Below are 13,434 nucleotides of genomic sequence, written 5' to 3' on the forward strand. Positions count from 1 at the left end.
TGTTGACAGTGACTGTTGGCTGCCCTAATGTTCTCCATGAGACCAAAGGTGCGTCTTTGTTGGACTCACACAGAAGCCTGTCACTCCAAGTTGATGTTTGTCACCCTTTTTCTGCGAAGCAAAGATCTTAATCTGGTGTGTGAAATGTTCATTACCTCTGTGCTCGGTCTCGTCACTCATCGGCTCAGCGTCGGGTCGATTGAACTCCTCCGCTCACAGTCCATGTCACAGCAGGACGCCAACAACCCAACAAGACTGAGGCTGAAGTGGAAAAAGGGCGACAACATCAGCACTAATGTGGAGGCTCAGTTCTGAGAGGAAGAAGACTATGAGCATCATGTTCCAGGCAGGTGACAGAGCTCGGGTATGAATGAAGCGTTGGCCAAAGCAATACGACTTTACTGTACACTACCCTTGTGTTGTGCTCATCCACATTACTGGAACGTGTGTTGTGACACCCCTGACGTTGAAGCTTGTTGTTGCAGCCGAGGTGTGAACCCTGTGTTGATGGAAACCTTCAGTGAGATCAGGCTCCTCGGTGGGAGATGCAGTGCATGATAGGGATGAGCGTCACATTCCGCTTAGATCTCAAGAGTTCATCTGCCTGATCAAAACAATGGTCGTCTCCTCAGTCTGTGGCTTTTAAGATCACTTTCATTCAGATGGAGGGATGGATGGATGGAGGGAGAGAGGGATGGATGGATGGATGGATGGATGGATGGATGGAGGGAGAGAGGGATGGATGGATGGATGGATGGATGGAGGGAGAGAGGGATGGATGGATGGATGGGTGGAGGGATGGATGGAGGGATGGATGTATGGATGGAGGGATGGAGGGAGGGATGATGGATAGATGGATGGAGGGATGGAGGGATGGATGTATAGATGGAGGGATGGATGATGGATAGATCGATGGATGGATGGATGGAGGGAGAGAGGGATGGGTGGAGGGATGGATGGAGGGATGGATGGAGGGATGGAGGGAGGGAGGGAGGGAGGGATGATGGATAGATGGATGGAGGGATGGAGGGATGGATGTATAGATGGAGGGATGGATGATGGATAGATGGATGGAGGGTGGATGATGGATAGATGGATGGAGGGTGGATGATGGATAGATGGATGGAGGGTGGATGGATGCAACGAGCGCCAAAGGAACAGGTTCATAATAATGTGAGTTGAAGTCGTGTGTTTAAACATTAGTTAGTCTTTACCCCCCTCTAGTGGTTTGATGCTTGAATTGTAAACTGTGAATCGCATCCAGTCATAAGGTGCAGATACGCGACGCACGTCTCAGAATATCAGAGTCCGTCAGACGGAATGAGCGCATGTCGCTGGAGTTCTTTCACCAATCACCGCAGAGCTCGGGCGCATGTGCAGTGCTCTGCTTCACTTCGTTTTCTGTCTGATTCAAAACAGACGGGCGTTTGTGGGCGCATCTTTGAGTGACGCTCACATCATAATAATGAATAAGAGAGCAACCACAGCTGCATAAAAACACACTGCATTTAAAAATAGAAAACGAACCATCCTTTTAAATCATGATGATACAATATTTTGATCCGTAAACACGGCGACGAGCGACTACAACCACCAGGGGGCAGTAGCACAAACCTACCGCCATCGAACTCAAAGACGAAGAAGAAGGCTTTCCGCCTGCAACAGGAAGCGGAGCTACAGGTGGTTGTGTTTCTGCCTGTTGTCATGTGAAAAACCTCCTCAAATGCCCCGAAAAAAGAAGGCGGTCGACGCGGCGGCGCCGACTGTGGGTGTGACGGAGGACGCGAGGTCTGCAGAGGAGGAAGAGAGAGTCCTGTTGGAGAACGTCCGGGCGTTCGCCCATCAGCGGCTGAGCGCAGCGGTGGAGGAGATCTTCCTCTTCTTCCAGAACTCCATCTGCGACTATGAGGCGAACCTGGACAAGTATGGCCGCTTACTCGACAGCGTGTTGCAGCCAGAGCTCCGGCTCCACCGGGTCGGTGAGTGTGACGGCGCCCTCTCTCTCCGGGTCTGGGCTCAATATTCACACGGTGTTCGGGACCATCCCTCGCTGCTCCGCAGAAGCTGCCGGACTGTCTCGTCTGGTTATCTGAACCTCTTATTTACCTGTGTGCCTCTCTGTCAGAGTCATGGGTGACCTCGTGGGTCACGTGACTGCTTTGGTTTGGACCGAGCTCCTAACGTCGACATGGAAATTAGTGGTCACTTCATGGTTCAGTGAGTTTTTAAGTGTATTGGAACAAGATTTTTTTTATATATCTCTGGATTGTGTCTCCTACAGCACATCAACAACAACATTTTCAACTCTTTCACGGGTCGCTGACTTATTGAATATTAAGTTATTTAATAGTGCTTCAGACAGTGTTCTGGTCGTGGTAGTTGTCAGTGTGTCAAACAGAGTCATCTTAAAAGAGAAATTACTGGATGTGAAATGGCATAAAAGCCTTTTAATTGTCTATGAACTGTACAGATTTGATACTTGAACAATAACTGTATTCTAAGTATGTGGCTTGGAAACTTCACATACTCGTGAAATGACACTGTTCCACCTTGATATTGAAAGTGCTGGACGTCAAAGAACTGGAAGCAACTTTTATAATCGTGACCTGAGTATTTATTCTTTCTCAAACTGACTGATGGGCCTCATGAATCCGTCTACTGTGTCCACTTGAGGCCACCGTAGCGCTACATGTTTGTTGTTGAGGTCAAATGAACGACGAATGGGTTTCTTTCATACGCTGTTTTTGTGGCCGACACTACGTTGTTGTATGTGTGTGTGTGTATATATACATATATATATATATATATATATATATATATATATATATATATATATATATATATGAAGTTGTTGCAGTGGATGTTCCTCTACGTTTTTCTCCACACAGATGGCGAGGCCCCGTCAGCAAGGCTCCTCACAGGGGCCAGTCAAGAGAACAGCTCCAGCGAGGATGAGGAGGATGAAGAAGAAGAAGATGAGGAGGGGGATGAGACAAATGATAAGGAGGGTGATGAGGACGAGGATGATGATGAAGGGGCCTCAGGCAGGGAGGAAGGAGACGAAGGGGACGTGGGGGAAGAGGACCATGAATCTGATGCACCGTCTCCAGAGGAGGAGAACGGCGCAATGGACGACCAAGAAGTTCACGAAATGAAGGCGCTTCAACCGGAGTTGTCCATGAAGCCTGGTGAGAAGAAACCCAGGATCAAGGTGCGGCCACCTGAGCCCAGGAGGACGAAGAAGACGGCGAAGTCTGACGCCACAGAACTGCTGGGCAGGCTGAAGCTGGAGGTGAGCACAGGCGTGATGGACAGTCGGCTCATGAAGACCTCGGTTTGTGTGGCAAAGGTCACATAGTTTTATTTTATTATTTATTTACTTTTTGACTGCACGTTATTCCAAAACACTTTCCTAGTTAGTGGGCTCCCCCACTGACCATGGCAATAAATTTGATTCTGATTCTGATTCTGATAGTGGACATGGTTTGGGTGAAGATGCCCGGGATCCTGGGGTGTGGACGACGCCTCCCCTTATGTCAAGGTTTAAACACCTCGGTTGTGTTTTTACAATGTGTTTAAATCACTGGTCTTTTTTGTTACAATAAAGTGTATTTTAAGTCCATCGCTCCTTTTGGCTTCTGTAGGATCCTCAGACGACTGAGGAAATGATGTATGCTCGCCGTGTTGTGACACACTCCTTGGTTTTATCACACGTGTGAGGAAAAAGGTTGGAAAATAAACGTCACCGCCGTGTTTTAACTGGACACTTAAATCCTCGTGTTAGTTTGTTTAAAACAATGCTTTCGGCCCTGTGTCTCCTCTCTGTTGGGTGTTAGACGTTTCCATTTTTGGGGGACAAAAAAGGCGCCCTCTAGCGGCTGCTGTGGGAGGAGCACAGATGAAGCCTGGACTTCAGTGCTGCCAGAGTGTTCGGCAACTTCACTTCCCTCCAAGGACATGACTCCATCAAGTGGAGGACTGGGACGTCCTTGGTGGAAATGTGTTGGCGGCATCTCGAGCATTCGACAGGTGCCTGAACTGCTGCTTCTCAAGTGAATGGAAACGACTGGATGCTACTGTGCCGGCAGGTGTCGCTGTTCTCCAGTGTCACCCAACTCAACTCACTGAACTCGCTTGTAAAACCTGCTTCTGTCGTGGGTTTAGTTTCCCTCTCTGGGTGTTGACGGAGCTGAGTGTCTCAGAGTTGTGTGGTTTGTTTCTCTTCACTTGAGTATTTCAGCATTTTCCGTGAATGTTTGGGGTGAAGAGGGATAAAACCCGGGTAGCGCAGTTCTCCGCTGACGTCATGACGCAGCGCGCAGCCGAGTCTGTTTCGATTGGACCGTTCCCAGAGAGGAAGAGAGCGCCCTCGCCTCGCCTGCGGAGCAGAGATGGCGCCGCGCTTCCCTCCCATGGAATCCGAGGATGCGTGACGAGTGTCCTCGGCGCTCTTGGCATCCCGACGTTTCCTAGCGCCGCAGGTGCCAGACATGGGGAAGGACGGCGGCGAGGGCGGCGGGGCGAACCGATGCGCCTTCAAATGTGAGTCGCAATGGGACCGGGCTGGCTCGAGTTGCAGCTGATCCCAGCCCCCGCGCTCAGTCTTTTCCCGCGCGTTCCCAAGAGCCGTGACGAGCCTGGCGCCCGAGTCCTGTTCCGATCCGCCGTCTGTCCTCTCGGAGACCTTTGTTCACCGGGAGATCCGTCCGTCTCGGTTCCTCCCTAAATGTTGGTGATGAGTTCATCGTGGAGATGTGTTCGTGTGGCACGAGACCGCAGGCGGGCAAGGTGCGGCCTGCGGGCCAATTGCGGCCCGCGTTCATGCGGCCCTCCTGAGATCAGTGGAGTAAATTTCTGATTTGAATTCTCAATAAAACTTATTTACTCATCAGAAGTTTTTACACTTTCTGAATGAGATTATTTTCATGAGCTATGCTCAGTTTAACTGTATTCTCTTCCCCTTAAAATACAGTTTTACCAAAATGGAAGATTGTAGCTGAAGCTGAATAAAATATAAAATGCTTTTTTAATTGCTATATTCTGAAAAATACTTTGATACACGTTTATCCCAAAAAAGTAAACTTTAAAATGATTGAATATTTTTCACATAAAAAATCAGCTTTTGCGTCTGCGTTTCTGTACACAGTAATATCATTGAAGTCTTTGCATTCGTATTGTATTATTCCATATCTTTAAATCATGTATCATAATGGGAAAATCTAAATGAAAACCACGTGAATCAGGATGCTTGTAGAGTTTTTTTTTTTGTTTGTTTTTTTTTACAAATTTTGATTTAAAAAATGCGTTTCTCCAATGTTTATACATTTTCTAAATTAGTTGTGGTGCGTTTCTTGCAAGAAATAATGGTGAACTAAGAGTTAGAAAGTTTGAAATTCATTTGAATTAGAACTGAACAAGACAAGTCCAAAATCTGAGACAAACTGGGTGATGATGAGGCTTCATGACACAGTGTTGAAGGGCAGATGAGGCTTCATGACACAGTGTCCTGAGTGTCTGCTTTATAACGTTTGGATTTGAACAACCCTTCCAATGAAACCTCACATCATTTCTAAACCAAGAGCGCCACCTAGCGGCCTCACAGCTGTGCGTCACACACAGAACTCGAACAAATGGAATCAGAACAAACCAATGTGCTTTGTTGACTTGTGTTTGCAGGGACTAAAGAGCAAACCGAGGTCTTCATCCGTCTGCGAGCCAAACACAGTGCTCTCTTCACTGGAGGGAGAGACACGGCAGCTAATGGCTACAGGTGAGGAGAAGCTTTGACCTTCTTTTGGAGGATGGGAGCAGAGCAGACACCATGAAGGAGAGTCAGTGCTCTTTCATGCAGTGCACGTCACCCTTGGTTCATTTAAAAAATCCCGGGACTCACCACCACAGGAGCCTGGGCCACTGGTGCTTCAAGTCCTGTAGAAACTCCCTGTTCACTGGTGAAACACTGCAGCTACTGACACTGGCTTGTTCTGTTGCCAGGCTGTTTGCACAAACACATGGCAGAAAATGCCTTTGTTTCCCATGTGTCCAGAAAGAGACGGCAATATGGCAAAATAGGTCATGGTTCATTGATGTGTGGACTGACTTGAAATCACTGTTTGGATGGGATCACTTCTCTTTTGCATGATGTGACTGTAGTTTCCAGACAAATCCTCGGCTTCTCTGCCTGAACTTGCTTCATAACAACAATGGTTCTGTCTCTCTTCACATGTATTTTGTGGTGCGTTTAGTTGTTCAGAGCCACCTTTTAAAGCCCAGAGCCAACGTTGACAGTCCATGAGCATCAATACAGTTTGGAAGTCAGACAGGTCAGGTTAGCCGTTAGCTCTGTTAGCTCTGCGCTGCAGACAGTCTTTGGCCTGGCGGCGGCTCCCTCCCTCCCTCCCTCCCTCCATGGTTCTGTGGTGAAGGTGTGTGGTCCAGTTAGAGGCGCATCAGCTTTAGAAACAGCTGGAAGTTGTTGAAGCACGTGAGCGGCTTCTTGGCTGTGAGTGTGTGGGAAGAGGAGCGCGGCGCACCACAGCAGCGCTGCTTTGACTGAGGGAGGGATCAGCATCAGCATCAACACACTCTACAGTAGAGTGGAGAGAAAGAATGGCAGCCAGTCCATGGGATCGTCTCCTCACCTTGGTTGCTCCTCAACACCTTCTCACTGTCAGGATTTCATGTCAGTGTCAGTCCATTTCTTGTGCATGAGCTCTGGCTTCATCAGTTGTAATGCAGACCTGATTCATGGGTCAATGATGCAGTTTGTTTATTCAATGCCATGTCTCATAACTGCAGCTGAGCAATAGTGACAAACAAGTGCATTATACTGTACTAACAATGTATGAATCGACATTTTAAAACCATAACCAGGTGGGGGGTTTGAAGTGCTGAGGCTCAACTGTCCAGGGCCATGGAGAGTGTGAGGAGGAGGTGAAGAAGCGGCTGCAGGCAGGATGGAATCATTGGAGAAAAGTCTCAGGTGTGATGTGTGACAAAAGGATGAGAGGGAAAGTGTCCAGAAGGCTGGTGAGGCCAGCAACATTGTATGGTTTGGAAACAGTGGCACTGAGGAGAAGACAGGAGGCAGAGCTGGAGGTAGCAGAGATGAAGATGCTGAGCTTCTCTCTGGGAGTGAGAGCAGGATGATGATAGGATCAGAGGGACAGCACATGTGCTCAGGTGTTTAGGAGACCAAGTCAGAGAGGCTGGGTGGAGATGGTTTGGACATGGACAGAGGAGAGAGAGAGAGACAGTACATTGGTAGATGAAGATGTTGAGATGTTGGAACTGCCAGGCAGAAGGTGGAGAGGAAGGCCACAGAGGAGATTGATGGAGGTGGTGAAGGAGGACATGAGGTTTGGAGGTTTGAGAGAAGAGGAAGCAGAGGACAGATGGAGGAAGATGATCCGCTGTGGCCACCACTGAAGGGAGAAGATGAAAAAAGAAGAAGAAAGAGAGGAGGAAGAAAAAGATGAAGAACCAGATGTTTGTTCTTATTAAAAATATATATATATTTTTGTACAGATGTTTCCAGCTTGTTTTTTATAAAGGAAGTTGTGAAGGCAGTGGTTGACGTGGGACTGTTTCAAAATCCTGCTTCTCACTACAATAGTACTCAATGGGAATGTGGTCCGATCAGATCGCCGTATTGATGAAGAACTCATCTGCCTTTTTTCTTGTTTTCCAGAACTATTCTGGAGGAGATGGGCTTAGTGGGCAAAATAAGTAACCTGCAGGCAAAAAAGAAGTGGGACAACCTGAAGATGAAATACAAAGTACAGTCCTCTTCACTCTTAAACACTGTCGTGCTCATGGTTTTCATGGATGTATTTTCTCCGCTCTACACACCAGGAGTGCAAGTGTCCCCCTAAAGGATGGGGGTCCGAAGACGTGCTGCCCACCCCGGCCACATGGCCCTGGTTTGACCTCATGGACCAGGCTCTGGGACAGGGCTCGTCCCTCATGCCCGTCTGCCTGATCGCCTCCATCCCCGAGGACACGCCGGGCCTGCGCTCCGTGCAGCCTGCCGAGCAGGCGGAGGCGGAGGGGGAGGAGGAGGAGGAGGAAGACGGGAAGGAGGAAGCAGAAGTGAAAGAGGAGGAAGAGGAGCGAGGCAGCGGCAGCAGCAGCAGCAGAAATTCCCTGGCCCCACGGGGGAGGAAGAGGAGGTGGGAGGAAGACCCCTTCATCACCCTGTACAGGGAGGAGCTGAAATACCAGCGGGAGATGGAGGAGAGGCGGGCGGCGGAGGCCAACAGACGCGCCGAGCGCTTCTTTGACTTGATGGAGAAGCTCATTAAAAAATAATTTCTCACAAAAACCTGACGTGAACCTCATGAATGGAGAGACGAGGGTATGAACAGAAGCTCCCCGTCCTGTGCATGAGGCACCTTCTGCCTGCAGAGAGACGCAGGCGGCACACAGATCACAGTTGCTCATCTCAGTGAATCGCACCAAATATGAGAGTGAACTGAAGACGCAAGTTGATGAAGGAAGAGCAACGTGTATTTTCAGACAACCCATTTGACATGGTGTCTCACAGGGCTTCTTCCGTGATGAATATGAACACTGAACATATGACACGCTACAAGAACCTGTCGCCTGGCAAAACCCTTCTGGAGTGAGCGTATAGTGAGGAAGACTTGACAGCCTCAAACCGGTCCTCAGAGGGCAGCAGTGTGGTGCAGGTGTCCGTTCCTGCCAGGTGTCTGAAGACTGTCAGCGGTTGGGTTGTGAGTCAGGTGCCAGGCTTTTAGCTAGGATTGTGAAACGGGGCGTCCAAAACCCCGCCCCCAAGCCATAACCCCGCCCCCTCCCAACACACCACGTCAATGACTGACAACTAACCACTTGCTTTGTAACAAACACAGCTGTAAACATCTATTTGTCCCAAAATAACTTAATAAACAACAGACAAACAAGCATCTGAGTCAAATAACACGGTAACACTGTGAGATGCAGGGGTCTCTGGGCGACTGTTTTACTTGACTGACCCTCATTCATTTAAATAATAACAATAATAAAAACATGTTGATGATGATTCCTTCCCTCACTACAAGCCATGGTGTGTCCAGCCTTGTGTCTCCGTCTTGTTCCATATATTGATGCCAGATAAGCAGTTGTTTTCAGCTGTGATGCTAAACTGTCACCACCACAACATTCATTTATCATGGCTTGTCGCGTGATTCAGTCAGTAGAACGACGGGAATTCTCATCCCTGTGAAGCTATTTTGCTCACATTCTGAAAGGGCTGTGTGTTCGTCCGCCTGCCGCTGGGATGCGGTGAGCGGACGAACACGCAGAAAATTCCCATTAGAAAGCAATGAGTTAGTTTCGTGAAGGACTGTTTCAATTTTGGAACTGATCTGCGGTTTCCTCCTGTTAGCAGCGTCACACATCCCATCAAGAGCAGCTTCCATCACGCCAGTGTCGCCACTTACCGCCAGATGACGGCGGTGAACAAATATGGCGACCGTGATGGCCAAAATAAGGTCGTGAAAGGTTGGAGAATCTGTGACTTTGGATCATATTTGGTGAAGTTACCGGGCGGAAACACAATTGAATGTAAAGCAGAGAGATGACACCAGGAGTCGGGCCTCATACAGGCACTGGTGATACATTTAGGGCGTCCTGCTGAGGAAACAGGGCGTCCAGTTTGGAGTGCTGAATTCAAATGATTTAAAGTTCATGTTTTCACATCACGTACTCAGAAGGTCTCATCATTGGGATTATAAATTCACTGTCCATCCATGTGATCGGTATCAGTGGTCTGCAACAAAAACCCTGGTCCCTCGTAAACGTTGCATCCAGGTGCACATTGTAAATACACCAATTCATCCTGAATATATGATCATACCTTAAAAGCTTTAAATCCTCCTGATGTTGTCGGCCAGACCTTTGCTGCCTAGTTAACGTAGTCGTGGTCCATTGGTGTCTCAGGAAACGTTGAAACCTCTCTGGCCAGCGCTGCGCGCCACTCGGCTCCGCTCGGGCTCTGGCCACCGTCACAGTCCGCGGTGGGCTGGTTGTCCTCCTCCATCACGTTCTCCACCAGGTCGTCGCCAACGCGAAGGCAAATGTTGTGCAATATAACGCAGGCCGTCACAACCTGGGGGACACGGTACGACAGCTTATCAGGAGGTGAGGAAACATTTCAACCTAGTGATTCATAGATGAGGCTTGATGACACCGTATTGAGGAGTAGGTGAGGCTTCATGAAGCAGTATGAAGGGCTGATGTTGCTTCATGACATAGTCGTGAGAAGTAGATGAGGCTTCGTGGCACAGTAGTGAGGAGCAGATGAGGCTTCAAGACACAGTATTGAAGGGTTGATAAGGCTTATGAAACAGGGTCCTGTTTTCCAGAGGCCACCAGATGGCACTGTCTGCTGTATGATGTTTGGACTTCAACAACTCATTCATTGAAACCTCACATCATTTCTAAACCGAGAGCGCCACCTAGAGGCCTCTGAAAAAAAGGGCAACGTTTCATCAACCCTGCAGTACTGTTTCACGAGGCCTCATCTGCCCATCACAACCAAGTACTATATGCTCTGCTACCCACAGAAGAAAAGAGACCACCCAGCATTGGTCCAACCACCAATGGGAAGAAAGGCAGAGGAGATCCACAGGAAGTGGCAGGAACAGTTGAACGTGTGGTCGTGTTTGAGACTTGCCATCTGCAGTGAACTGACCGGTGTTGTCTAATGGCACCAGGTCACATGTATCGCGGCTGTTGCTGAAAAAGTTTATATAGTTACCGTATTTTCCGGACTAAAAGCCGCTATATTTTTTCTCGCGGTCTGAACCCTGCACCTTATAAAACGACGCAGCTAATATATGGACGCTCCCATCGATCGGCCACCGATTATGAAAGGCTTTTCAACATTTTCAACACTTTCAATGTAAATGAGACGTGAGGGGTTCATGATTCCAGTTCAGAACGTGGCCCAGATTGTTTCATGAGTCAGTCTCCAAGCTGGAGCCCGTTTTCAAACCTAGAACTAGAGCATCACTAGAAGTGATCCTCGTGCATTTTCTGCAGCGCAGACAGCACCAGTGCACCTGCAGCTTATGGACCGCTGCGGCTCATGTATGAAGAAGATCTATTTTCCTTGTGGAAAATACTGTAGTTAGTTCTGCTAAAACTGACCTCTCTAATCCACCGTGGAGAACCTAAAGCCATTAGAATTCAAGTTACCTTGGGGACAAAGAGTGCTTGCACTTCCAGCGCGTCCAGAAAGATGCACCTGAAACGGGTTTTCATTTTGGCAAAAGCAAGCTGGACGGTTGCGTGTCCTTTGGCGTGATGATAGTTGAAGAGCTCTTCCTCCACACCTTTCACTGGCCACTTGAACGGAGTGATGAGGGCCAGGGGTTGGTCCAGGCAGGGGTAGTATCCGTCTGCTAGCAGGAAGAAGCCCGGCGGAGGGTAGCTCCCTCTGCAGTAGATGGGACTGTTGGTCAGGACGTGGGCCCCGTGCACTCCGCCTGGGTAGCCCACGAAGATGTCGAGGAAGCAACCCTGGTGGTCACAGACGGCCTGCAGGACCACGGACGGAAAGAGGCTTCTGTTCTGATAGTCCTGACCTTCCGGGCCCCCGGGGGACTTGATGCGGATGTGGCAACAGTCCAGCGCTCCGGCTGCTTTGGCGAAAGCACTGTGACGTGACAACCGTGCGAACCCGTCACCGATGGCCTTGACCTCTTCTTCAGAGTCCGGTAAGTGAACAAAGCGCGGGAGTAACTCCAGTAACTCCTCTGTCATTCTGTGGATGATCCTGTGGACCGTGGGGAGCGGCATGCTGAAGACCAGGGAGACGATCCGGTACGACGAGCCTGTCGCCAGCCAGAAGAGGAAGGCCAGCGTCTCCAGGGTGGGGCCCCATCCATGATGCCTCTCTGACTTCATGGACCGCAGGAGCTCGTGGATCACCTCTCTGCTGACGCCCAGGTCCGGTCTGGTGTCTTCACCGGCGAAGTACCTCTGCAGGACCGGCACTGTCAGATCGACGGAGCAGTAGTGACGCGGCTTCTGAGGAACCAGAGAGGAACATTTCATTGAAGGCTCCGTCATCAAGTCCTCAGGCATCTACAAGATCATCCACAACTCAGTCCGTCGTCGCGCAGCCTACAGACTCATCACCTGCTCTGTGTCTGTGACCCTTGTTCTCGTGTCAGAACTGGGGCTCCGGGACCGCCCCGACCCAAAACGTTAAGTGTGACCATGCAGGAATTTACATGCATTTTTTATGTATCTTTTATTTACAACATAGTAAGCCAGTATCAAAACAGTGGCTGGTCAGGGCAAGAACTTGCTGGGCTTCAGGAGCAAGACGGACTTGGTGTGCGCCGAATGATGGTGGGAGTGTAACATTATCGTATCGAGATACTGAACATACGCTCACATTTCACAACGTATATGTACGCGGGTCAATGCTGAGGATGCTTTAGGAGTCGCTGGTGTCCCGTGCGATTCTGCTGGGGCAGCAGATAAACAGAGCAAACAGACTCATCCGCAAAGCTGGTGATGTGGTGGGGGTGAAACTGGACTCCTTGGAGACGGTTATGGAGAGAAGGATGCTCCTGAAACTAAGGAGCATCCTTGGTTTCAACATCACCCTCCGCCTCCATCAGCTCCTGGTCCAATACAGAAGCACACCTACCAACAGACTGAGACTGCACAACTCAAAGACAGAGTGCCGCAGGAGCTCCTTTCTCCCGGTGGCAATAAAACCGTACAATTCATCTCTGAACAAATCACAATGAAGGAACTGCATTGTCTTGCACATTGTTCACATGGTTTCAAAGTTTGTTTTTGCACTTTATAATATTATTTCTTTTTAATTTATTGTGATATGTTGAGTACAGAGCACGTTACGAACACAATTTCCCTTGGGTTTAATAAGCTTTTCTGATTCTGATCAAAATGAGAGCCTCATCGCGGGTTGGGTTCCTTCTGACGAACTAGAGCTACGTGTCCAACCCAGACCACAGACACCTGTCGTGTGGTGACCTGTCACGCGGGGAGGGAGCAGGCGGTGCGTCGCGTCCCACCTCGCCGCGTCTCTGGCACAGGTAGCGGCAATACAGCGCCCTTCTCCTCCGCCGCCGCACGGCGAGCTGCCGCTGGTACTGCTGTTCGATTTCTTCTTCCATTTCCTGGTAGACGGCATAAAGCATGAGGATGCGAGCGACCTCCATCTTTGTCCATTTCAAAACAGAGCGGCGCAGCAGTGACGTAACGCGTCCCTTCAAAGCAGCGTCACGCGGCGGGAACAAAGCTTTTGCTTTCTTTGCCTTTCATTCCACCGTTCAGCGTTCCAGGTTTTTGTCAAGCATCTGGTTGGTTTTTAAGTGTATTTTGCTCAGGGTGATGGCGATTGACAGCATCCCAACCGTTAGTAAACTTTAAAGTAAATGAAATAAAAAA

General features: G+C 49.2%; 2 protein-coding genes across 4 annotated transcripts; one reads left to right on the plus strand and one right to left on the minus strand.

The window, feature by feature from the left end:
• Positions 1-1,621: 1,621 nt before the first annotated feature.
• Positions 1,622-9,429, plus strand: LOC128760974 (nucleoplasmin-like protein ANO39). 3 transcript variants are annotated; one of them, XR_008414889.1, is made up of 5 exons: positions 1,623-1,979; positions 2,889-3,292; positions 5,677-5,770; positions 7,691-7,778; positions 7,855-8,003. XR_008414889.1 is itself a non-coding variant. In XM_053868778.1 (4 exons), exons 1-4 carry the CDS (start codon positions 1,724-1,726, stop codon positions 7,714-7,716), a joined length of 780 nt encoding a protein of 259 aa, XP_053724753.1. In that variant the 5' UTR covers positions 1,622-1,723; the 3' UTR covers positions 7,717-8,003. The 3 variants fall into 3 exon arrangements, 2 of the variants coding, with proteins under 2 accessions (XP_053724753.1, XP_053724754.1); XM_053868778.1 differs by having other exon boundaries at positions 1,622-1,979; positions 7,691-8,003; XM_053868779.1 differs by lacking the exons at positions 1,623-1,979; positions 2,889-3,292 and adding an exon at positions 4,076-4,542 and having other exon boundaries at positions 7,855-9,429.
• Positions 6,401-13,217, minus strand: LOC128760972 (uncharacterized). The gene is made up of 3 exons (XM_053868776.1): positions 13,059-13,217; positions 11,203-12,036; positions 6,401-10,111 (listed from the first exon to the last, which is right to left on the minus strand). The coding sequence occupies exons 1-3, from the start codon at positions 13,203-13,205 to the stop codon at positions 9,908-9,910; spliced, it is 1,185 nt and encodes a 394-aa protein (XP_053724751.1). The 5' UTR covers positions 13,206-13,217; the 3' UTR covers positions 6,401-9,907.
• Positions 13,218-13,434: the final 217 nt, after the last annotated feature.

This window comes from Synchiropus splendidus, chromosome 6, assembly GCF_027744825.2.
Source record: "Synchiropus splendidus isolate RoL2022-P1 chromosome 6, RoL_Sspl_1.0, whole genome shotgun sequence".
Lineage (NCBI taxonomy): Eukaryota > Metazoa > Chordata > Actinopteri > Syngnathiformes > Callionymidae > Synchiropus > Synchiropus splendidus.